Genomic DNA, 27,234 nt, shown 5'->3' with positions numbered 1-27,234 from the left:
CCTCCAGCATATCTACCACTCCTCCCACTTTAGTGTCATCTGCAAACTTGCTGAAAGTGCAGTCCACATCATCTTCCAGATCATTAATGAAAATATTGAACAAAACCGGCCCCAGGACCGACCCTTGGGGCACTCTGCTTGATACCGGCTGCAACTAGACATAGAGCCATTGATCACTACCTGTTGAGCCCAACAATCTAGCCAGCTTTCTAGCCACCTTATGGTCCATTCATCTAGCCCATACTTCTTTAACTTGTCGGCAAGAATACTGTGGGAGACCGTATCAAAAGCTTTGGTAAAGTCAAGGAATAACACATCCACTTGCTTTCCCCTCATCCACAGAGCCAGTTATCACTTCATAGAAGGCAATTAGGTTAGTCAAGCAAGACTTGCCCTTGGTGAATCCATGCTGACTGTTCCTGATCACTTTCCTCTCCTCTAAGTGCTTTAAAATTGATTCCTTGAGGACCTGCTCCATGATTTTTTCCAGGGACTGAGGTGAGGCTGACCAGTCTGTAATTCCCTGGATCCTCCTCCTCTTTTTTTAAAGATGAGCACTACATTAGCCTTTTTCCAGTTATCGAGAACCTCCCCAGATCGCCATAAGTTTTCAAAGATAATGGCCAATGGCTCTGCAATCACATCTGCCAACTGCTTTAGCACCCTCAGATGCAGTGCATCCAGCCCCATGGACTTGTGCATGTCCAGCTTTTCTAAATAGTCCTGAACCAGTTCTTTCTCCATAGAGGGGTAGTGACCTCCTTCCCATACTGTGCTGCCCAGTGCAATAGTCTAGATCAGAACTGACCTTGTTCGTGAAGACAAAGGCAAAGAAAACATGGAGTACATTAGCTTTTTCCTCATCCTCTGTCATTAGGTTGCCTCCCTCGTTCAGTAAGGGGCACACACTTTCCTTGACTTTCTTCTTGTTGCTAACGTACCTGAAGAAACTCTTCTTGTTACTCTTAACATCCCTTGCTAGCTGCAGCTCCAAGTGTGACTTGGCCTTCCTGATTTCACTCCTGCATGCCTGAACAGTATTTTTATACTCCTCCCGGGTCATTTGTCCAATCTTCCACTTCTTGTAAGCTTCTTTTTTGTGTTTAAGCAAGGATTTCAGTGTTAAGCCAAGCTGGTTGCCTTCCATGTTTACTGTTCTTTCTACACATCAGGATGGTTTGTTCTTGCAACCTCAATAAGGAGTCTTTAAAATACAGTCAGCTCTCCTGGACTCCTTTCCCCCTCATGTTGTTATCCCAGGGGACCCTGCCTATCAGTTCCTTGAGGGAGTAGAGTCTGCTTTTCTGAAGTCCAAGGTCTGTATTCTGCTGCTCTCCTTTCTTCCTTGTGTCATATGTGATATTGATCCACTCTTATTAGGCTTTGTTCTAGCTTGTCCAGATTAGTCTTTTCCTCAAAAAAGTGTGCTGAAATGGGAGAATTAAGTCAAAAATTCAATTTTCACATCTCTTCTCATGAGGAAGTAGTGCTGGTACAGTGGACGTGTAGCCTGATATCTCACTGATGTGGAGTCCACAGATCTACAGAAAATGTTTGCTTGTAGATCCCTGGGTATTCACATGGACTTCATGTCCATTGTATTACCTTCCAGCTGCATCTTTCCCTAGCAAAATAGCCCATTTGTAGTTCAGCTGCCATTGTCCCCCTTTCTGTGCTTGAGTTCTGTGCTCACCCGTTCTTAGGGTTAGATCCTTGTACCTGTAAGCAAGGGGTTGTTAACAATCGGGGGGAGGGGGGATGTAAGGGAGCCAGAAAGCTGGCTTCATTCAGTGGCAGGGTTTTTCCCTTAAGTGGAAGGAATCCCTGACTGATTGTATCAAACCTCCTTGCTGTTCCAGGCACGGGATTGTTGCTGGACTGCTCTTGCAGCTCCAGCAATCCTTGGCTGGCCTCTTGGGAATTGTTACCATCCAGCACAACTTAGAGTAGCCTCATGGATGCTCCAGCATGTTCTCGGGGCTGAACTGGTTCCTAGTCCATTCCAGGCTTGGCAAGCCAGACAAAACATGCCATAAAAAATCATGCTCTAAAAGCTTAGCAATCCTCACTAAAGGGTTGTTCTGCCATACATTTATGTGTAAAGTTCAAGAATTGTCGGTCACAGCCAAAGTCTTTTAAGGGTTCCTTTTAAGCGTATTGGCAGAAGTTCTTCCTGGGTATGTGAGAGTAGCAAGCATTTGGGAGTGTTTCGGTTTACTTTTAGTTTATGATTAAAGTACTCAATAGCAGGAAGAACATAATCCATTGCTTAACTATACTTTCATTAGCTGGAAACTTCCAAATACTCTGCATTTAAGAAAAAAAAAGCCTAAGAAGGCATACTTGATGTAGTAATACTATGTAATTTGTAGAATTTTGTATTGAACTGTATGGAAAGATTTATTAAGATTTTTGGATCTTTAGACCCCCTATCCAATGGCAAATCTCCTGACATGCCTTCTTCCTTTAGGAGTGTTTTAAATGTAGAAAATGAGGTTTCTATTAGAGGCAGAAATAGCTAGGAAAAGAAACAAAGAAACGGAACTCCTTGAATTCCTTTTTCTGAGGTATAGGAGAGAAATCCAAAACTGCTACAAAAAAACAGAAAAACTGCTACCTTTTGCTCCTGGCAGTTCCTCTGCTGTGGCAAGATATGTCCCAGAGTCATGTGACTGACTTCCCAATAAAAAACTTTTTTTTTTTTTTGGAGGGGGAGGGATAGCTCAGTGATTTGAGCATTGGCCTGCCAAATCCAGAGTTGTGAGTTCAATCCTTGAGGGGGTCATTTAGGGAACTGGGGTAAAAATCTGCCTTGGGGATTGGCCCTGCTTTGAGCAGGGCATTGGACTAGATGACCTCCTGAGATCCTTCCAACCCTAATATTCTATGATTATTTAATTCATTGAAGAAGACACGGTCCATTCACTAAAGAGTTATATTCAGATATAGACAGGCACTGCATTTAGCTATGTAATACAATATGTTTAATCTATAGATTGTAATGTCTATTTTTAATATTATACTGTTAATAAATGGAGTTCATTTTTTAGATTATTTTAAACCAATTATCAAAGCAATTGTAAAAATAAAGAAAATTAGGATTACAAACAGAAAAGGCAAATGGAAATGGTTAGTCCACTAAATGAAGAAGGTACACTCAAAGGTTGATTGGAATATCCCAGTGAGTATGGACATTGAACAGATTAATTTTGCATACTTTAAGTAATACCCTTTTTTTTTTAGACTCATTCCTAATTCATGCTTTTTATTTACATTGTTGTAGCAATTTCTTGGGTGCTGTCCACACATACAGGAACAAACAGTGCCTTCCCCCAAAGAGTTCACAATGTAGACATGGCTATTTCTTAAGGAAGAGACGCTCCCTTCTATCCACTCCAAAAGAACAAACATAAAAATAAAGCCTCTTCTATGAGAGATAGTAAAGCATGCAGTCATGCATATTTTTGCAGATACTTTTATTCAAGGATAATTATGTCAGTGGTCCTACCAGTGATATGGCAGTAAAATCTGTAGTTCAGATATCTTTTTAATTTTTAATTTCAGATGTACCTGAAGATACACACTACATTTCAGCTAGTGTACTATCTACCAATGAAGTAGTTCAGAGGCAATTATGGCTTTAATGTTAAAAAGTAGCCATATCAAACTATCACTAACATGACCTAATTTGGGGGAGCTACAAAGAGAGAGACTTGTGAGGGGATGATGACAAAATGTGCAGAAAAGAAGAAACTTGTGCTTCTACCAATGGGACAAACCTGAAATAATTGAGACAGTAGGAAATAAAACTTTGGGCCCTACAACTAAAGACAACTTAGAATATGGACTCGGAAGTTGTTGGGACAGAGGAAGTAGAGCAAGAGAAGATAGGGAATGCCTCCTTTTTAATAGGAGAGTAACATGATGCCAGATTGGTTCCTTCAGGCCTACGTAAGACTTGACAAACAAATTTATTTTTCACTATTGCTGGACAAAGCTCACTAAATAGATAAATCATAAAGGGACTACCGCAAGGCCATATTATGGAATCAGTAAACTGAAATATATTATTCTATCCCATGTTCTTGAAATATACTGCAACTAAAAACAAAAGTTCAGCTATTGAACATAGGAGCTAATAGACCAAATGCCAGAAAAAAGATCATGTGTAGATATTTACTTGATATTTTTTGCAGTTTTCAGGAGACCCCAAGTGATTTTTACAGAGCCAGGTACCTCCAGGTTGAGCAAATAATAGGATCCAAATTCAGAATGAAAGTATTAGTGTCAGTCATACTCGCAATATCACCAGAAGATTACTTCAGTAGGTATCAGCTGAAACTGTCTATTCATTCCTGTCTGTTTTAGGGAACACGGTGTTCTGGCTTGACATAGCTGATGCCTCAGAGAATATTTTGAAACTTGGTTTACCAACAGGTCAGGCTACAGCGTGTCATCAGAACCTCATGTCACGGCATCCATTGATGGTAGATTATATGACTGAATAACATTAAGGTGTCTTTTCTATTACATCCTCAGAATTGACTATAGATGCCTGGAAAGATGGCTGATGATCCTTTAAACGTGTTAGTACCAGTGTAAGAAAGGACTGCAGAACACCGTCAGTTTTCTAGAGTTAAAATCAGCAACTCTTACTACAAGATTCGTCTCGCTACAGAATTGTTTCCAGGGCAGCAACTCTTAAGAAATTACTCATTCTTTTAAATCCCCAACTCTTCCACAAGCATAATTAATAACTATTTCACTAACATTCAATTGAAACCACTCTAAATCTGCTGAAAAATAGTGTGGTGTGGGTTTTTTGGGTAGGGTTATGGGGAGAAGAAAGCGGGAATGTGATAACATGGAGCCAACACTGGTCCCACTTAAAAAACAAAAACAAAAACTCGTTTTTATTTAAAAAATAACTTTTTTAAAAATGAGTAGAAATTAATTAAGACATGTCAAGGGTGAGTAAATTCTGGATGGTAGCCCTGCTTATTCTTGGCAAAGCAGCAATCACTAGCTGATTTGATCTACAGTGGTGGGATTCCTAAAACATAATGTGTCCAGAAAGGTATGTCAGGTAGAGGCTTAAGAAAGAGATCTCAAGTGTGGCCAAGGCCTATAACAGGAGTCAGTAACTTTTGGCATGCAGCTCGCCAGGGTAAGCACCCTGGTGGGCTGGGCCAGTTTGTTTACCTGCCGCGTCTGCAGGTTCGACGGATCGCGGCTCCCACTGGTCGCTGTTCGCCGCTCCAGGCCAATGGGGGCAGCGGAAAGCAGCGTGGGCCAAGGGATGTGCTGTCAAGAGAGAGCACTAACCTGTTGAAAGTGTGACAGTAAATCAGTCCTTATGTTGATAAGTGCAGAACCAGGTGCAGCCTCTGCAAATAGTGAACCTGAAAATACTTAAACTCCATGTCCAATACATAGCTTTCTTTAAAAGGGACATGGTCAGAATTCCTGGTTGGGATTCTTAATTTTACTACCTCTGACCAAGTATTACCAATATGAGGATATGAAAAGGAGAGATCGCTATTGACTACCTTTGCCAAACAGCAAAACTTCTCTTTTCCCAGAACAAGGCAGTGTTAACTCCATCCACCCATCACAAAATATTTCTTCAAAGCAGCAGGCAGACTTGCATGATTCTCAGGGCTGGTCTACACTACGGGAGAAAATCGATCTTAGATACGCAACTTCAGCTACATCAATAACGTAACTGAAGTCGAAGTATCTAAGATCGAATAACTCACCGTCCTCACTGCGCGGGATCGATGTCCGCAGCTCCCCCTGTCGATTCCGCAACTCCGTTCGGGTTAGTAGAGTTCTGGAATTGATATAAGCGCGTTCAGGGATCGATATATTGCGTCTAGATGAGACGCGATATATCAATCCCCGAGCAATCGATTGCTACCCGCCGATACGGCGGGTAGTGAAGACATAGCCTCAGAGTTGAGAGAAAGAGTTAGTCAGCAATAGCTTGCTGATAATCTTCTCTCATGCATTTAGATAAATTCTTGTTAAAAAGTGTCTGCTATCACCTTCATCAATCGGTCCTTCAGCCCTCATATAGCTTGTGCCGATCTCAACAAGTCGTCCATTCTTCTCTTATCCTGGGTTTCCTTCTCCATATGCAGCCATGCCTTTTCATGATAAAATTATCTTATATCTTTGGAGATCGGCTGAGTGGTCATTTCAGTTCCCATGGGTACCACTTGGTGATAGCTCCAGTCCATCTGTTGTCAGTGAGCCTAGCTATATTCCCTGCCCATTGCATTTTATTGTACCTGCTTTCAACGACAACATCCTGCACTCCATTCTGCTGTCTGATCACTTCATTGGGGACTCAGTCACGGATTGAAATCCCCCAAATTCTTCTTTCCACCCCTCTCTCCACGATAGACAATTGTTGCTCCTCTATCTTCGTTAGAACCCATGTTTCGCTGCCATGCATTGCCAGCAGTACTATTGAGTAGAAGAGGTTGGCAAGTGTTGCCTTGTTGATTTTTATTAATTTTTTTTTTTTTCCTGGAGGACATCCTTGATAGAACTGAACGTGCACCAACCAGCTTTCTTTCTTTGTGAGTTTGTCTTCCTGATCATGGCGCATATTAATTTTTTGGCCCAAATGAACTTATTTCTCAGCTTCTTCTGTTTGTTCTCCCTTGACTATTATTTGGATTTTTGGCAAGGCATCAGACCGCATGCATTTTGTTCTCTGTAGTTTGATAGTGTTTTCAGTAATCAACACAATATTGTCCGTGAATCTGAGGTGGTTTAACTGCTCTCCGTTGTTGCTGATTCCACCCTTCCAATACATCCACCTCATTACCATTTTGAGACAGGCTGTGAAGAGTTTTGGTGAAACAGTGTCTCCTTGCTTCACACCTCTTTTGACTGGGATGTGAAGGGGAATGTTGAACAGAGTTATACCTGTAGTGCAGTCAGAGTTTACTTCCTTTAATGGTCTGTAGTTTGTGTCAATGCCCTACTCTGCAAGAGTTTTCAGCAGTCCATTGAGCTGCACGCTGTCAAACACTTTTTCATTGTTGAGGAAGGCAATGCTCAAAGGGAATTTGTATTCTCTTGAGCACTCCAGTAGCTGGTTTATAGTGAAAATATGGTCTGTTATGCTGAAATTCCTTCAAAAACCTGCCTACTCTCTCAGTTGCTGCTTGTCCAGACTCTGTAAGAGTCGGTTTGTTGTTATTTTGGTGAACAGCTTGTAGACATGTGAGAGCAGGCATATTGGATGATAGTTTTTTAGATCTTTGCAATCACCTTTCTTGTACAGCAAACTGGTGTTGGACACCGTCTAATTGTAAGGTGATCATCTGCATTTCCAAGTAATGGCTAAATCTCTGAGCAAGGGTTTGTGCTTTGACAGAGAGAGGAAAGATCATTGTGGGATGCTCCATATAAAATCCCCTAGCCATGAGACACTTGTCCATCTCATTAGGTGACAGCAGCACCATGTGCTGTCAATCTACTACCAAAGAATTTGCTCTGTAATCTGTCTTGCCTGAGGATGCATCATTCATTGCAGCTTTTTCCCTTTTGTATTTTGGAGGTGGCTTGCTAAATCTCTTCCTTCTGTCTGCCATCTCTTCCCCAACCCTTCGGAAAAAGAAAAGGTAAACTGCCATTTGAAAGATAAACCCAGTGGTATATTTGAAGCTATATAGCTGCTCTGGTAATGGCAAAAGGATATTATTTTCTTGAATGACTTGCTCACAGTGGAGCAGGATAGTAGTGCTGTGCTATTTGACTAGTTTTTGTTTTTTTTAAAGTGTTCGGGATTGTGTAATGGGTAGACAGAGGCAAAATGAAGATATTTTTCTGGCAAGTGCACTTTAAAATAAAAATGCTCACTTTCCCTTTATGGTTATTATCCATTTAATGCTTGTTGAAGTAAACAAAAACCCAATTAACGTATGAAATGTTTAATTATGTAAGTCTCTTGTAACTTCTCACTATGATAAATTTAAAATTAACTCTTTTAAAAATGAGAATAGTAAACTAAATAAGGTTACGCATAATGTAGCATAGGTATTCTGTTCTATAGCATGCTTCAGATTTAAAAGTTGAAATTGATCAGAAGAGTTTGATGTTTTTAATTTTTTATATATCCAATGAATGAGTGTTTGTTTTTGCATTTGACTACAAAAGGTGGTAAAATGTTATATCCTTTCAGATTTAAAATAAAGGTGGGGAGGGCATACAGTTGAGTATAGTGGTAGAAAAAGGCATTCATGCAGCCAGTAAATTAGCTCCATCCTTATCAATAAATTTGAAACTATGACACTGCATCAGCATAGTGCTTTCTGGGGCATAACAGATCTGGAAGCTGACTGTGACCCTGATCCTGCACATGGCATGCATATGTTTAATTTTATGCACTGTCATTAGACCCATGAAAGTCAATTTATTTTAACTGGTGTATTGTACTTGTTAGCATGTTTTATTAGGGAGAGAAGGAGAATAATTACATCCTGAAGCTAAAGAACAATATTTACAGTATTCAAATCTAATTTTTAGTTTCGTAAAGTAAGATTAAAACAGTTTTCAGTATTCTTTGACTTTGTTTATTTTGGTTTGTATAAAATGTTACTATTTCAAGATCCTGGAAGCTTCAAACATAACTTTAAAATATGATCATTGAATAGGTATTGTTATACTGTCCTTCTGGTTTTTGGTTTCATTTTGCCTTGTTAAATTAACTGATAGATCACTCTTTAAACATTTTTAAAGCTTGTTATCGCTAAAATATAACTCGCCTGAAAGATACTCCTTCATCTCTTTCAAGGACACTTTGATTGTGTGGTCTGAAGCTGAAAATTATGACTTGGCACTTAGCTTTCAAGAAAAAGCTGGATGTGATGAAATATGGGAAAAAATATGTCAGGTATGTTTGAAAAATAGAAGATTTTCTGGATGTTGTAATGTTATGCCTTTGATTTTTATGGTCTGTTTTTAGCAATGAGATTAAGCATACTACCTGTAAGTAAAAAATACAGAGGAAAAAATTACATATTTGGTAATTGAGAAACTGCTTTCCCCATAAAAGTCTGGTGCCAAGTTTAACAGTTAGTTATATTTGAAAGCTGTCCCTGAAACTGTGTTTAAAAGTATCTTTTTTTGAGATTCACCCACATTTTCCCTAAGGAAAATTTGCATAAAGTACAAGTTCGTGAAACACGTTAGACAAACACGTGTCAAGAAAGTTCTAGTTTTACTTAGTTCTGCCTTGAGTGCAGGGGACTAGAGTAGATGACTATCGAGGTCCCTTCCAGTTGTATACTTCTATGATTCTATGAGGTCTTATAACAATGATTTCATTAGTTAGTAATTATTTCGTTTTTTTAAGGTGGGAGATACTTCAACATTCAAATGCATTTTGAAGCTGATTATAGAACTGTAGAATAGAGGTTGTATTTGTTTTTATCTACCTGTTGTCTTTTCCATTTTGTAGGTTTCTTAATGCTAGTCTGTTTTGTCTCTTAATTCCCTGTTCTTCGTATACATTTTTCTTCTTATCTGTGCATTTCTCTTCCTTCTCTTTCATACCCTCCTGTTTGTTGCCTTTCTCCTGTAACAGAGAGAGGGGAACTTGGTTAATTTACTTGAATGGATTGTTCTTCTGCATGTGTGTGATGGAGTCCCTGTGGTGACTGGCAGGGGTTGAAAGATTTATTTGACATCTTTTAGGTTGGGAGTCAGATCTGTATCTCTATATTTTCCCCCAAAAGTCCTGACCTTTTCAATTTAAAGCAGTTAAACTGTTAATTGTACATTGCATTTTATTTGTGACATGTCAATCAGCTTTCTAGTTAATACAATTTTTAATGTATTTTACTAGGGCTGATTGAATAGCAGAAAATATATTCACTGCATGTATCTGCTATATTCCACCAGTGTTAATAGTATTTGACCAGCTATGTAGCTGTTTGAATACCACCCAAAGGATTAATCAAATAAATTCATTGAATATTATTACTAATGTCTCGTTTGCTTGATGTTGCTTTCTCTGCTTCCTAGCTTCACTCCGTTCTTTTTCTTTTCTGTAATAAACCATGGTGTGTGTCTGCTTCCTTCTGCTTCACTTTTCTTTCCCTCTCCCTCTCTGCCCCTTATCTCTCCCACTGCCCCTTTATCTGTCTCTTCCTTTCTCTCCTCCTCTCTTCTCTTTGTTCTATGTTCTGTCCTGTATATTTTGTCTTACTCCTTCTTCCACTTCTCCTGTCCAGAGATCAGTGTGTCTTCATACATCTCTTTATACGCACATACATATTGTACTCATTTTGTATTTTAGCCTATTGCTCTTTCCTACCCATGAACCCACAATCGGAAATACTGCGAGAGGATTAGAACTGCTAGCTAAAGACAGATTCAAAAGATGGGTTGGCACCCACTGTTCCTGGGGAATACCCAGGTGAAAAGCTAATCATCCCCAGCTTTGGGAAAATTGAATGTGCTAGTGTTTTTTGCCGGGTTGTTTTCCTTGGACTGTGTTTTGAGGCCCCACCTTTTTATATACATGTGTGGCTGGAGGGCATCCAAATTTGAAGCCTTGGGGTCTTTTTCCTCGGCCTTCTTTGGCTGCTATGAGGATGGCGAAGTGTTCTCACTATTCTTCCATCCTCTTCCACAGCCTTCTGGCTGCTGCAAGAATGAGGTGTTTATTGCTATATATCTCCACTAACCTCCTGACTGCATCAGTGTCAACCTCTTCCATTCCCTTAGTTTTTTGACTACTGCAGATATATTGAACAAAGGCAGAGTACTGGAAACAACCTTCATTTTTTGGGTCCTCTTTCTCAGTGAATAGCACCAGTGTTTGTCTCTGCTGATGTTCAGTTTTCCCAAACTGTAGCAGAACAAAACTTGACTTGATTCTTGTAATTTTCACTACTACCCACAGGTGTAAGAAATAGCAACAAAAGCTGACAAGACTCTGGTCAGTTCATTCTGGTGTAGCTCATGGAAAGCTCTGATCAGCTGCAGAGGTAGTTGAACAAGTTGTATATAGACTTAAGAAGATTGTGCTGCATCAGTTTAATATCTGTTTGTGTTAGAACCTTCTATTCAAAACCATAAATGTTCAAAAAAATTTATTTGTAATTGAAAGTTTAGTTTCTGCAGAAGATGTGTTGTTCACCTGGGAACACTTCTTATTCACCTTGGGCAAGGGGACCTTTCAGGCTCTAGTGACGAACACCCGAGAAGTGCTAATAATAATGTCTTTCTTTTTCCTGAAGTATTCAGAAAATTATGCTATTTCTCTATTCCCTATATTTCCAGTTTCCTGACATTAAAGTATTCAGCTTTATGTGAACTAATAATTAAATATCTAGTCCAGAAAATTACTGTTTCAAAATCATATTAATGAAGATGTTCAGTGTCCCAGACTGTGCCTTTTATGCCAGCATTCAAAAAGCACATCAGAACCTGAACTGCATTGTATTTAAATGGCAAACTCTTATTCATGCATTTATTTTTGGCTCAAGGAAGTAGAATCATTGATATTCCAGATCATGCTTTTAATAAAAATACAATCAGAAGTCTTTCTGCCATCAAGGAGCGTAATTTGGCTTTTGGCTTTTTTCCTTCACCCTCTGTCCCTTACCCGAAACGCACACTTTTAGAAATATTTAAAAAAAAAAAATGCCAGTAGAAATTTTTAAAAAATTATTTACAAAAAATATCTCATTGTAATAGGTTCAAGGAAAAGATCCTTCAGTGGATATTACTCAGGACCTTGTAGATGAATCTGAGGAGGAACGTTTTGATGATATGTCATCACCAGGTCTAGAATTGCCATCTTGTGAATTAAATCGGCTAGAGGAAATTGCGGAACTTGTGGCATCTTCACTGCCTTCCCCATTGCGTCGTGAAAAACTCGCACTAGCACTGGAAAATGAGGGCTATATTAAAAAGCTCTTAGAAATTTTTCATGTGTGTGAGGACTTGGAGAACCTTGAAGGACTACACCACTTGTATGAAATTATCAAGGGAATCTTCCTTCTGAACAGAACTGCACTTTTTGAAGTAATGTTTTCTGAGGAATGTATAATGGACATAATTGGATGCCTAGAATATGATCCTTCTTTATCGCCATCACGGAAACACAGGGAATTTCTGACAAAAACAGCAAAATTTAAAGAGGTGATTCCTATATCTGATCCAGAGCTGAAGCAAAAAATTCATCAAACATACAGAGTACAGTATATCCAAGATATGGTTCTACCCACTCCCTCAGTGTTTGAAGAAAATATGCTGTCAACACTTCACTCCTTCATCTTTTTTAATAAAGTGGAAATAGTTGGTATGTTACAGGTAAGTCGGAAGCTCTTACTTTTTAACATGGAAAGTTGACTTGAAACTGGCTTTCAGCATCTTAAGATTTTTTTAATATATAGTATGTGTGTGTATATGTAAAAGATTAACAGAGTTTGGAACACTGAGCTATAAAGTTGATATTCTGCAATTAAAATGTGAACTTTAGACTTATTACTGTAGAACTTATAATGTAAATGTAACAAACTGCATTAGTACCTAATTAAGCACAGTTGAATTGAAGTCAGCAAGGTGTACTGAGTATTCTTACCCGGTTGTTAAGCCTTTACCTGTTAAGACTCCAGCCTCTGTAACTAAGAATGAATCTGCCCTAAATCTTTTCATCTAAAATTCGCATGTATGATTTTCTGCCAAGGTAGAATTTTTCTAAAGGTTGAGGCAGCTCAGAAAAGTTGTTTGGAAGGTACAAGTTTTTAAAAAATAGTGGTGACTTAGTTTCTTAAACATTTTCCTAATTATTTTGGCTCATAATTGCAAAATAGTTTTGCCAAGAAACTACATACCTGTTCTAATGTGTGTCTTGTCTTGAATTTGTGCATTTGTTGAAAAGCTTCAATGGAGAAATTTAGATATTAAAAACAATTTATGCATGGTGGTCTTATCCACATACATTGCATAGGTATTCGCACCAAACTCTATGAACTGGGCAGAAGTAAGTATCAACTTTGTGTAGCACAGTGAGCGCTATAAGGCTTTCATCAGAGCCAGATAGCATTGGTAAGGCACACAGATGTGTATTTTATTAATATGCAGTCAGTGGATGCCAGCTTCTTAAACCAAACAAAAGCAAGAAGGATGGAGATAATGATCATGTTTTCCTGGTAACTATGTAGTCTGAAGAAGTGAGCACAGTGCTAAATGTTTCTGCAGACTTGCTATGACTGGGGTCCTAGTGGGGGCCAGCTATAGTCACTCAATTAGGATGAACTGCAAAAAATGGGGCAGCCAAACCCCAAAAAGCTGATGTATTGGAATATCCAAGATTTACCAAGCCAGCATAAAATAGCTTCTTTATTACCTTACTGGTTACTCAGAAGTCCAGACAACACACTTCCCTTAAAGTGATCCAGCCTCAAGCCTCCATCCAGGTACCCACATCAAATATGATGAAAATTTCTGTAAATCTTATTTCATCATATAAAAGAAAAGGTTTTACCAATCCCAAAGGATCAGACACATTACCTCTCAGGTTAATGAATGTTTCAGATCTTACCCAAATACACGCTACAGCAATTCTTATTAACTAAACTAAAATTTATTTAAAAAGCAAGAGAGAATGGTTAAAAGATCAATGTACATTCAGACATGAGTTCAATTCATTTAGATGCAGATTTGTAGCAGAGATGGTGAGCTTTGTAGATGCAAAGAGTTCTTTCAGAAATAGTTAATAGTTTATAGTCCAATGTCCAAATATCGTATTCAGGGCATACTGGCATAACTGGGACCTCCAGTCTTGTAAATCAAACTTCCCCTGATGAATCCCTAAGCAGATCTGAGATGACAGAATCAGGATCCAAGGATCTTTTGTACAATTTCCTGTCTTTTGACAAGTTGAAGTTCCTCAGGGAACAAAAGGTAATTAGGATGACTTTGAAGGAGGTCCATAACCAGTACTTAGCTATACGAATTAACATAAGGATATTTGCTTGTTCGTCCATCGTTCACAGTACATTTCAAAGAGAGACGAAAACCAAGATATCATGGTTTTTACAATTTATTTAAATGCTAGGATCTTCTTTTGACCTCTGAATTGTCAGAATATAGCATAGACAGGGACTGTTGATCACATTGTTGACCATACTCATATGTATGTAATTACACAAAAACAAACATCATCTCCCCACGTGTCTTTTGAGGGTTATTTATTTTGCAGGATATCTAACCCTTTCTAGCAATGCGTCACACTTGCCTTAACGTTTTAAGCTTAGTTTATTTAGATGAGCCTCAAAACACCCTGTTGAATATTGTTATCCCCATAACAGATGGGGAAACTGTGGCTGAAAGATTAAAATTATTTGCCCATAGTTACATGGGCAAGTCAATCTCAGCTCTCTTGATTTCCAGTCAGTCTAACTCACTAGACTACAATGCTCCCCATCTGAATCACTTGATCTTTGAATGTGTTTTCCTATAGAATGGGGAGAATGCACATGTGGCCTAAATTTTCAAAAGTTGACTAATAATCTTGGGGTGGCCAGTAAGCACTTTAAAGGCCTGATCTTCAGAAAGTGCTCAGCACCCACCCTTTGAAAAATGCTTAGTTAGGTGCCTTATGTTAGGCATCCAGGCTCATTAGTCACTTAAGAAAATCTTGGCCTCTTTGTCCACCTCACAGATACTTACTCTCTCCTACCGATTGCCATCTTACTTATTACAAAATTGGAACACTGTTTGCTGATAGTGTAATTTGCTGACCCAACAAACATCAACCACTGATTCCAAGATACATGAATTGGATAAGCTTTGGGGAGGCAATTTGGGCAAGAGGAGTTAGTACTGCAACAGTCTCAAGCAGCAAGTCATGCATCACATGTGCAGCTGTCAGAAATAGGAGTAGTATCTGTTGTACAGGATGAAGAAGTTGATAGAATAATAGATCAGTTTCTTCTCTACTGTTGGTTTTTGGTTTTAGCCAGTGGTGATAGTGTATTGCATGTGGAGTATAGTTGAGGAACTTGTATGCAAGGGGTACAATGAGGCTGGAGACTTTGATTCTGACATTGACTTGCTATATGACCTTGGATAAGTCACTTAAACCACTCCCTACTTCTGTTGTCTGTAAATGAGAATAATGCTTATCAACCTTACAGTGGGGCTGTGAGGATTAATGATTTACTTTAAACCTAAAAACTTGTGTCCTATTAATTGGCCTCTGCAGCTTTGAAAAGCAGAGAGCAGCACTACACAGAGCAGAATAAACATCCTTTACTGTATCCTAGCTTTTCTGACTTCCACAAAGTACCAAGAGAGAGGGAAAATTCTCAGGTATATAAATTGGGAAGGATTAGAAAATGGTAGATGTTTGGCAGAAACATCTCATTCTGCTTCTTTCTGGAGAAAATAAAAGAAGGTAAACAGAATAGTAATGAATGTTTTACACTGTGCTAGAGGGAATGGCTTATTGGTATATTTTTAAAAAGCTTGAAAAATGTACAAAACATTGCTAGCCCAAAGTTTAAACCTAGTAACCTGGCTGAAATACAGCTGTGCCTCAAAACGTGCCCCTCCCAAACTGCATTATCTGAGATTTTAAAGCAGCAAAAGGCTTTAGAACAATTAAACTTATCAGGGTAACAGTTCACCTCCCATAAATTAATTTAGGCTGCCCTTTCCTCTTCTTCCCAGGCATAGTAAATATTAAGGTTTGGCACAGTGTTCTTTCTTAATTTATTTTTTCTTTGTGTGAGATCAAACACTCCAAGATGAAATTTTAAAACCATCAAGCTGCCTTTTCACTCTCATCTCTTGTATCTCCTCCATAGATCAATTTACATCTTTATTGATTGACTCTCATTCATTCCACTGCTCCACACTCTTTCTTGCTTCCCTTCCCTACTCTGGGAGAGGCGAAAAGGCAGTGGTGGAGCTAAATATGAGGTATAGTTTATAGTGGAGATAAATATGGGATCTGGCTTGAATGAAGGAAAATATTCTTCTTCACTAGCCACTTGGAGTAGCTGTAGGGTAGATGGGAGAGGGCTGCTCTTCCATCTATCCTACGGCTGCTCCAAGTGGCCAGTGAATAGGAATATTTAGAGGCCTCCTTCCCACCACAGCTGCTGTGGCTTTTATAGTCTGAAGGCTAGCCTTTCTTCTCCCTTTCTCTTTCATTCTCTCTCTGGAAAATGAATGACTACCCTAGCTCAAGTTTAAAAAACATACATGAGTATAGTCTCTCCCACTTTAATTTCTCTTCCACTAATGTACCTGCCCCCATTCTTTTCTAACCTGATTTTTATAAGGAACGTACTTCCTCAGGCTGCTCACCTCTGGGATTCTTGACTTTCTGTCCCATCCTGTTAAAGTAGCAGTGGTGCTTAGACTGCTATTCTCCTTTCCTCTTCTCCTGAGAAATAGCATACAGCTCCCTGGTTCCACTCACCAGGCAAAATTACTGCTCAGCCTGGGTGAGTAAGTTTTGTATGCCTTATAAAAATCAGGTTAGAAATATTTACCTGGAGATACGGTCTGGTTAGGGTTGCATTAGCAAGGTAAAAAAAATGAGTTCCTTGAAGATTACTTGAAATTTTTTTAGACAGGACTTTAAAACTGAAGGTCTGTCTGCTCTGTTTGAATATAATAACCCGTTCTATTTTTTGTTAGAATAAAGGCTTGTCACAATGTAACTGAACAAAATGTTCCTTTCTGACTATTGTTAATCCTGTGTATTAGTTGGTGGTTGCTGTCCGCTGTAGAAGCCATGGTAGTTAGTGGAGTGCCTGGTTCTCTCTCTCCTTTCCATCTCACCACTTCCTGCTGGAGACTGGTGCTGCTGGGGACTGGGGTCTTTATAAGCTATCTTTTAACTGAAGAGACCCCTGGACTTGATGTTTGGAGTGCTTCACAATAGTCCAGTGGGAGCCAAGGATGGGGGATGTTGTGTGTGTGGCTGTGTTCTGTGGACCATGCTAGTGCTTGTGGTGGTGATACTGCTGCTGTTGATTGTAGGTCAACCTTGGACAACTCTGGGCCCAATGAAGGTGGGCTATACAGGAACAAAATGGTTCTGCTTTAAGTTTAAATCAGGAGTGGGCAAACTACGGCTTACAGGCCGGATTTGGCCTGTAGGATTGGCACCTCTGTGGCGCTGTGGGCCCCGTGCCGCCGCTGGAAGCGGCTGGCACCACATCACTGTGGCCCCTGGGGGAGAGGGGGCAGAGGGCTCCGTGCGCTGCCCTCCCCTGCAGGTAACCTCCCCCCCCCCCCCCCCCCCCCTCATTGGCCAGGAATGGGAAACTGGCCAATGGGAGCTTCAGGGGAGGGCAGTCTGCAGAGCCCTCTGCCTCTCCCCCTGCCCCCCTGCCAAAAGGCCGCAGAGACATGGTGCTGGCCACTTCCGGGAGCAGCGTGAGGCCAGGGCGGGCAGGGAGCCTGGCTTAGCCCTACTGTATGCTGCTACCACCCCACAGCTGCTCCAGGTAAGTGGCGCCAGGCCGGAACCCACACCCCGAACACTTCCTTCACTCTGCACCACAACCCCCTGCCCTGAACCCCTTGTCGCACCTTTCCAGCACCCCAGCCTCCTTCCCGGAGCCCCCTCCTGTACTCCGCACCACCTCCTGTACCGTAACCCCCTTTCCTGAGTCCCCTCATATACCCTGCCCCGAGCCCCTTTCTGCACACCACGCCCCCTCCTACACACCGTACTCCATCCTGCACCTCTGCCCCAGCCCTACATTCATGGCCCTGCATACAGTTTCCCCACCCAGATGTGGCCTTCAGACCAAAAAGTTGGCCCACCCCTGGTTTAAATACATGAAGTTATTTAGAACGTAAGGCATTATACACTCCATGCACAACATCTGTGCCTCTTCTCTTGCCACCTTTGCCTTTCTTCCCTGACATAACTCTGCCGTTCAGATGAGATTAGGACTGACTGAGATGAGGAGCCTGGAGTGGGTGGGAAGAGACAAGACTGGGCCCGGCTGGAGTGGACAGAGGTAGAAGGGAATAAGGCTTAGGGGAAACAGGAGCCCAAGAGTCCACTAGAGCAGTGGTTTTCAAACTTTTTTTTTCTGATGACCCAGTTGAAGAAAATTGTTGATGCCCATGACTCAATGGAGCTGTGGATGAGGGGTTTGGGGTGTGGGAGAGGCTCAGGGGTGAGGGCTGTGGAGTGGGGCCAGAAATGAGGGTTCAGGGTGTGGGAGGGAGCTCTGGGCTGGGGCAGGGGGTTGGGTTGCAGGAGGGGGTCAGGCTGGGGGTACAAACTCTGGAGTGGGCCTGGGGATGAGGGGTTTGGGGTGCAGGAGGGGGCTCCGGGTTTGTGGCGGGTTCAGGGCTGAGGTAGGCGGTTGGGGTGCAGGAGAGGCTATGGGCTGAGGATGCAGGCTCAGGGGTGGGGCCGTGGATGAGGGGTTTGGGTGCAGGAAGGGGCTCAGCGCTGGGGCAGGGCATTGAGGCATGGGGTTGGGGTCCAGGCTTACCTTGGATGGCTCCTGGTCAGTGGCACAGCGGGGGTACTAAGGGCTTGTTGCCTGTCCTGGCACCGTGGACCAGCAGGTCTGGCTCCTAGGCAGAGGCGTGCAAGCAGCTCCACACAGCTCTCGCCCGCAGGCACTATCCCCCTTTCCCTCAGCTCACACTGGCTGGTTTCCAGCCAGTGGGAGTGTGGAGGTGGTGCTTGGGTTGTGGACAGCGCGTGGAGGCCCATGGATCCCACCTAGGAGCCAGACCTGCTGTTGGTTGCTTCCGGGGCGCAGCATGGTGTCAGAACAAGTAGCGACTAGCCTTAGCTGGGAGGCACCGCCGATGGGACTTCTAAGAGCGCAGAGCCACTGTGACCAAATACCTTACATTACGTGACCAAGTACTGGGTCACAACCTGCAGTTTGGAAACCACTGGACAGTGCATGCTACCTCACAGAATATGGAATGGAATCCTAGATTCTTGAGTCTCAGTATTCCTCTGCTGTCAGAAAATATTTGTGGAACCAAGTGGCAAATTATGTCTCATCCCCCTCTAGTGGCTGGTCTACACAGAGGATGATAACTTACTGCTACTATCAATTACTCCATTAGCTCATGTGGCCCTGCAGATGATCTATGTCAGTATCAGTATTATGCAACCAGATAAAATTTTGTGTTTTTCACTTTTTCTTTTTTAAAAACCTTAGACATTGTGCACATAAAAATATTAGGGCTCTCAGACAATTTTAAAAAATAATCGGGAGATTAAAAAAAAGGTCCAGTTAATCACAGTTTTAATCGCACTATTAATAATAGAATACCAATTTAAATGGATTATAAATATTTTTGCATGTATTTCTACATTTTCAAAGTATATTGATTTCAATTACAACACAATACAGTGTACTGTGCTTGCTTTATTTTTTATTACAAATATTTGCACTGTAAAAAAGATGAATAGTATTTTTTCATTTCACCTCATACAAGTAATGTTGTGCAGTCTCTTTATCGTGAAAGTGCTACTTACAAATGTAGGATTATTTTTTACATCACTGCACTCAAAAACAAAACAATGTAAAACTTTAGAGCCAGAAGTCCACTCAGTCCTCTTTCTTTTTTTTGTTCAGCCAGTTGATAAGACAGACAAAGTTGTTTACTTTTACAAGTGATAATGCTGCCCACTTCTTATTTACAATGTCACCTGAAGGTGAGAACAAGTATTTGCATTGCACTGTTGTAATATAAAGTGAGGACTGTACACTTTGTGTTCTGTGTTGTAATTGAAATTAATATATTCTGAAAATAAGGAAAATGTCCAAATATTAATAAATGGAAATTGGTATTCTATTATTATTTAACAGTGTGATTAAAACTGATTGATAGCAACTTTTTAAATCTAGTTAATTTGTTTTGTGTTAATCTGTTGATTTAACTGTGATTGACAGCCCTAGTTGCAAAGTCAAGCGCTCAAAAGTGAAAAAATGCCAGAATTAAGATTGCCCCCGTGTGCATATACATTATAATACAGTATTTATTTACATGATAAGGCCTCAGCTGTGCCCAGTTCTAGGTGCCACAGTTTATGAAAGATGTGGACAGATTGGAGAGAGTCTGTAGGAGAGCAACAAAAATAGTAAAAGGTTTCGAAACCCTTACCCATGATGAAAGATTATAAAAGCTGGTCACATTTAGTCTTCAGAGAAGACGACTGAGGGGGACTTGATAACACTCTTCAAATATGTTAAAGGCTGATAAAAAGAGGACTGTGATCACTTGTTCTCTATGTCCACAAGAGGTAATGGGTTTAATTTGAAGCAAAGGAGATTTAGGTCAGATAATAAGAAAAACTTGCTAACTATAAGGGTAGTTAAACTGGGGAATAGGCTTCCAAGGAAGGTTGTGGAATCACCATCACTGGAGGGGGTTTTTAAGAATAGATTAGATAAACACCCATGAAGGGTTTACTTCCTCATGCATCAGCAGAGGAGGCTGGACTTGTTGACTTCTTGAGGTCCCTTCCAGCCCTGTATTTCTATGATATTCTGTAGTATTTGGTTCCACAGGACCCTGCTTCATTCAATGAATTGGATAGATCTATGTGTAGTGAAAGAGGCTGTATAGTCTGTAGGACTGCTTCCTCATTTGTTGCAGAAATTGGAAGGTGTGTAGTGAATAAGGTAGGGTGTTAGCAAGTCTGTGGCAGAAAGAGATGTGATTTTGGGCAAGTCATTCAGACCAAACTCTTTTTTTTTAAACAGGTGAGCATTAGTTGTGTCCTTTGTTTTCTGGATGCTTTACCTGGGATCTGATGTGCAAAATTGCTTAGTACTCGCAACTGAATCTGAAGTCAATGTGCTTTGAACATAAGTCATATAAAGCTAAGTACTCTCAAAAATAGATTGTTGGGGTGTCAAACTGAACTCTCAAAATTAGTGGATCCTTTTGACTTTTATATCTCTGTTCTTCAGTTTCCCCATCTGTAAAACTCTGATGATAACGTCACCTCATCTCATTGGTGTGAGAATAAATTCATTCATGCTTGTGAAGCAGTCTGCTACTATTGTGATGAATGCCATTATAAATGGATGCATCTATTTTGTAGTGCCCCTTCAAGCCAGCTATGGCTCTGCTGAGGCATGACTCAGTTTCTCTTTAAATCAGGCTTCCTTTTAATAAAAAGTCTACGTAGGCCAGATGTTGCAAACATTCGTCCTTTTGGGGTCCAATTTGGTACATCCAGTGCAAAGTCTTTCAAAAGAAAATTTAGACCTTTAAAGACTTCATCCCAGTTTCAGCTGAGCCCATCCCCCCTTCTCTAAGGGCCTATCCTCTCTGTAACAATTAGTTCTTCCCCCCTAATCCCAAATTGGGTGCAGCCCCTCCTCCCTGAGGGCCTGTGTTCCTGCTCTCCAAGCACCTCTTGCTTTAAGTTTGGTCTTCTCCTCAGGCCTTTCTTGTTGCTGCCTTTCCCTTGTTGACTCAGGGCCATGCAGAAACATCCTTACTCCCTCCAGTGTCTGCAGGCATCCCTCAGCACCTGCAGCTGACTCCCCTTTTGTAAGGCCCAGGTGCCTTCCTTTATGCCCAGTTGGGCATCAGCTAATCTGTCCAGGTACACTGGACCCTGCTCTCTTTCTTGCAGGGAGCAGTCATCCTGTCACAGCCATAAAAAAAGCCACTGAGGAAATTAATACTGTCTTCCAAGCAGGATTTGAATGGTTTGCCAGGGACCACAAGCTGAACAATGAGAATAAAATAACATATTAAATAGCAGCTCAATCAGTGAGTATAGTGAATCCTGGGCACTGAATGAGGCAGGTATTCTGTGGAAAATATGGTATGTGATCATGTAATTCATGACCATATCATATGTGCAAGGGAGCTGGTTTAAGGTTGCATGGGCAACTTTAATTATGGTATTTCCTTCCTCACTTTTGAGTACTTGACTTTGCAACCTTAACACTCTTTTAACATAGTTTTCTGCATGTGTGTTTATACATATAAATATATAAAAATTATGCAGTTCTAATTTTTTAGTGTTATGAGGGTGCCAACAGCATAGAAAGGTTACTTGTTGAATTGTGTACATATTTTATAAACATATTTTTTTAAAAAACCATGCGTGTGTGTGTGTGTGTAAGTAAAAATAGATTTGGTGCTCTTTATTGAAAGAAAAAGTTGATGCAATATTTACTTACATTTATGTAACCATAAGTCTCAAACTGATCATGAGCAACCAGGCCACCCCCATTATATAGTAAAGTGACAAAAGAGACTGGTTTTTTGTCATCTCCATGTTTCCATCCACAATCTTGTATTTCTTTGCAAATAAATTTTGACAGCTATGCAAAAATTGTCCCATTATGCCAGCCCAGAGAGTGGATAGTTGAACTGTGCCATTGTAGAAAGTAGTTATAAGACTACCTTTCTTCATTCTGGGCCTGCATAGAGGAATAGTGGTAGAAACAAGATGAACAGGTAAGGTATTAGCACAGGGGTAGGCAACCTATGGCACGCGTGCCGAAGGCAGCACACGAGCTGATTTTCAGTGGCACTCACACTCCCCGGGTCCTAGCCACCGGTCCAGGGGGCTCTGCATTTTAATTTAATTTTAAATGAAGTTTCTTAAATTCAAAACCTTATTTACTTTACATACAACAATAGTTTAGTTATATATTATAGACTTATAGAAAGAGATCTTTTAAAAACGTTAAAATGTATTACCAGCACGCGAAACCTTAAATTAAAGTAAGTAAATGAAGAGTCGGCACAGCACTTCTGAAAGGTTGCCGACCCCTGTATTAGCATTTGAATGGCTGCAAAATTTGCCAAGATAATAATACAGGATTGGTGGCATGATGGGACCTTGGCTGTACAGTAACTCCACACTTAACATCCTCTCGCTTAACATTGATCTTCTGTCCCTTCTCAATTACAGAACGTGCTCCATTTAAAGTTGTGCAATGCTTCACTATAATGTCGTTTGGCTGCCTGCTTTGTCCACAGCTGGCAGCCCCCTATCAGCTCTCCTACACCCCCCCCCACACACACACAGCACCTCCCGCCTGCCAGCAGACCCCACAGATCACAGTCTTCCCCCATCTCCTGCCCGTGGCAATCAGCTGGCTTGCGGCATTCAGGAGGGAGGGGGGAGGAGTGAGGACTTGGCGTGCAGGCTCCTCCTCCTTCCCCTGCCTCCAGAATGCTGCAAACCAGCTGATTGCCAGGAGTAGGAGGGAGGGGGGAGCCTGCGCCCTGAGTCCTCGCTCCTCTCTCCTGCCCCCTGAACAGTGCAAGTCAGCTGATTGCCCTGGGCTGGAGGGAGAGGGGAGGAGCGAGGACATGGCGCACCTCCCCCCTCCTTCACCAGCTGATTGCCATGGGCAGGAGGAGGGAGAAGGGAGGAGCAAGGACATGTTGTGCAGAGTAAAGAGGCAGAGACAAAGAGGCAGGTTAACGGTGGGGGCTTGGGGGAAGGGGTGGAGTGGGTGGGCTGAGGGTTGAGCTTCCCCTGCCCCTGGTGCTTGCAGGGAAGGGGAAGCTGCCGCTGCTGCTGCACATTATGCTTCTCCTAGTCTACAGCACCTTCAGCCTCCTTGTCTGCCTCATTGTCTCCAGTGCCAGTGGGCTGTACCTGTGTGGGGTAAGGACGGGGCACCTCCCAACTATAGTACTGTACTGTATGGCAAAAATAAATTTCCCTGGAACCTAACCCCTCTATTTACCTTCATTCTTATGGGGAAATTGGATTCACTTAACATTGTTTCACTTAGTCACATTTTTCAGGAACATAACTACAACCTTAAGTGAGGCATTACCGTATTATTTATGTGTTGATAGAACAATATTATTTGGCAGTTATGTAGTGTGGTGGGGCAATGCCAGCCCCACGCAGGGGGAGGTAGGCTCGAGCAGGGTTCTAGCATGCGGGGAGTAGTCAGGGCTCGGGTGAGCAGGGACACCAGTCTCATGCGGTGGGTAGGCAGGACTACATCTATGGTTGGAAGAATTAGATTTTTATCAGTAAGTGTCAGTTTCACCATAGAAACTAATGAAAAAATATTTCCGTAGATGATGACCAAAATGTACAGATACACAAAGTAAGAAGAATGCACCTTGGATTTAAGGCTATTTACTTCGTGTATTTTGACAAACTGTCCAATTGTTAAAACACAATTTTTCAATGGCTGTAAAACTTCAACTTTTTGAATCTCAGTATCTACTGTCATTACATAATTACCAGACTCTCCTGTAACTTCCCACAATCAAGAAAATTAAAATCAATAAAAATAAATCTTAAAACCCATAATTTTGCACAACTGTAAGAAAGCCATTCAGCACATAATTGAATTTAAATTTGTTCTGTTTTTTTCCCCCCATTTTCTTTTTCATCCGCTCCTAACTGCCAACACAGCTTGGTGTACCAGCATGCCCTATTCTAGTGATACCACAACTACCAAAAAAAACCCTGACTGGAACCTGGACCTGACTAATTTTGAGAATGGGGGGAAGACGGGTAAGTGATGTTTCTTACTTTGTGACGCTCTTTTGCAACTAAAAATATTATTTTATACATTTCTTCTCACATTGGAGGCCATCAGTCCTATCCTTTTGTATTAAAATTTTAAAAAAAAACTTGCAAAACTGCGCCATAGAGTAAGTAAACACCATTTACTTGTCCCCCATTATTGGCTGGTTCTGTGTGCCAGCAAGCTCCTGTGATGTTCATAATGTTGCCTGAACAAAGCGTGCTGTTGGGCTCACTTGGAGTCTATGATTTGTGTTTTCTAGGGATCTGAAGAATTTAATAAGAAGAGGAAGAGCAGATAGTTTAAAATAATTTATGTACTTACTGCTGTCTTGGCCCTTGCTACACCTCTACCCCGATATAACACAACTCGATATAAAATGAATTTGGATATAACATGGTAAAGCAGTGCTCTGGGGGGTGGGGCTGCACACTCTGGTGGATCAAAGCAAGTTCAATATAATGCGGTAAGATTTTTTTGACTCCCGACAACAGCATTATATTGAGGTAGAGGTGTATTTGGGATGTTTAGTGCATGGCCTTACTATATTATAATTTTCCTTTATTATATTCATCAGTTTTCAAACAAAGCAATCAATTTTGTTTAAGCCAGTCTTTTTAAAAGTGTGGAATAAATACAAGATTGTGTACATATGTTTGTTCTCAGATTGCATCATCCTGCTACCAGATCCACATGTAGTAATAGCAATATTTTGCTCTTTATTTTGAAAGTGCTTTACAGATATTAATTTATTTTGCAGCACCGTTTAATGTAAATATATATTATCTGTGGGTGATTTGGGGGAACTGAGTTAGAGAAGTTTAGCGATTTTGACCAGATATTAAAGGGAGTGCATCAAGCTGGAATTAGACTGTCTCAGAAGGATGCATGCTGTCAGCAGTACGCTCAGAAATGCCAGATTTAATTTATTTGCACTTTCAAATGCTGCAGTTTACAGAATAGTTTGCCATGCAAATTATCTGCTGCACTAAAGTAAATAAGGGCAGTTTTCCAATGGGAAATAGCTCAGTGAAATGATGCATGCAAGTGTTGCATATTGGTGGTATCAGAACTTAGTTTCTTCTTTCTTCCATGCTAAAAAAATAGTTTGGATGTGTATGCCATCTTGAAAATATGATGGGTTCCTGTTACTACCAAAGCTATGCCTAGATGATAATGGAGAAGTCTCTCAAGGGGGAAATTACTTATCAATAGTTTATTAAAGGACCTGTGTGAAGCAGGATAGCTCAAGATCAAGGGGATGAGGGCACTTTAATCTATATCACAAACTAATCACTGGTGTCTGAGTGGGGGAGGGATAGCTCAGTGGTTTGAGCATTGGACTGCTTAACCCAGGGTTGTGAATTCAGTCCTTAAGCGGGCCGTTTAGGGATCTGGGGCAAAAATCTGTCTAGAGATTGGTCTTGCTTTGAGCTGGGGGTTGGACTAGATGACCTCTAGTCCAGGTCTCTCCAACCCTGACATTCTATGTGGGAGGGAAGAGTTATATAAAGCAGGTGCAATATTACAACAGGAGCCGCAACAATAGCACTATACTTAAGGCTGATGCACTGTTTCTGTTCTAGGAACTTATTTGCTTGTAATTTCATTAAACTTTTCACCTTTTGGGCTGAAATCTTCCAGAAGTTATCTAAGACCAAAAGGGAATATGAAGAAAACAGGGAGAATAGGGTTTTGTTTTTTGAGTGAGGGGTGGATTCTTGTCTGTTTTTCCACAGCTGTGAAGTGGATAGACATTGAAAGTTAATTTTGCTTCACAGAAATAGCCCTAATTGAGAAGTGTGTTAAAATGTTCCAGCAGGGAAAATTGCATTTTATTTGACAATTTGTCATGCCTTTGAAAACTGCATATGGAGCATATGCAGTGTATTTTGTATGAGATTTTTTGCTAAAGTTCATGAAATATATAGCTAAGGAAGTCTGAGCTGCACACAGGTACATTTCTAATGTTAACTGTGTAGTGAAAAGTACAGTGGGCTACAGTGAGGACTTTGCAGGAGACCTTAGCTCAGTCTCTGCACAGAGTTTATAAGATGCCAAAAGCCTAAGAAAAGCTGCTGCAATTGTCAAGAAGCTTAATATACAAGCTTAACTTTCAGCATAGTCCCTCTGAGTGCTATATTTGTACAACCATGTTGCTCATGTCCATTCCAAGACCCACTTGCCTCCCCTCTCTTGGAGTATCTGGCAAGAAGGAACCGAAGAGGCGGCGGGTCAGCAAGGACCTTTATACACAGTCCCTTAGGCGCCAGGGGGCTTCACGGCCGAGTACTGCTAGGGAAAAACCTTCTGACAATGGTACATGCGGCGCACACACACCTGCTTGGAATGGACATGAGCAACACATCGCGAACAACAGTTTCAAAAGGTAGGTAACTCTTTTTTCTTTCACTTAGCTTTTATATATCAGTTTTCTCTAAAGTGCTTTTATATATAATATAATACAAATATTGTGAGCAATGCATACTGTTGTTCTTTTCAGCCAGCAACACAGCCTTTGTTAAGTGCATTTAATGGGCTGAGGTGTAACGACAAAGCTAATTGAGTTACAATCACAGGTGGCCTATATTTTCCAGCAAGTTCTTCTGTTATAACAACAGCTTATTCTTCTTCGAGTGCTTGCTCATATCCATTCCAGTTAGGTGTGTGCGCGCCGCGTGCACGTTCGTCGGAAGATTTTTACCCTAGCAAC

The 27,234-nt window shown here is 41.0% G+C and overlaps 1 protein-coding gene across 2 annotated transcripts in view; it reads left to right on the top strand.

Annotated features, from left to right (window-relative positions):
* Nucleotides 1–27,234, top strand: part of PPP4R3A (protein phosphatase 4 regulatory subunit 3A) — a 70,572-nt gene that overhangs the window by 18,803 nt on the left and 24,535 nt on the right. For both annotated transcript variants that reach the window (XM_075065642.1, XM_075065643.1), the window contains exons 3-4: nt 8,813–8,911; nt 11,725–12,342. In XM_075065642.1, coding sequence (XP_074921743.1) covers nt 8,813–8,911; nt 11,725–12,342 — 717 coding nt within the window. The remainder of the gene's footprint in view (nt 1–8,812; nt 8,912–11,724; nt 12,343–27,234) is intronic.

This window comes from Chelonoidis abingdonii, chromosome 4 (genome assembly GCF_003597395.2).
Source record: "Chelonoidis abingdonii isolate Lonesome George chromosome 4, CheloAbing_2.0, whole genome shotgun sequence".
NCBI classification, from domain to species: Eukaryota; Metazoa; Chordata; order Testudines; family Testudinidae; genus Chelonoidis; species Chelonoidis abingdonii.
This window is presented reverse-complemented; position numbering and strand designations above follow the sequence as displayed.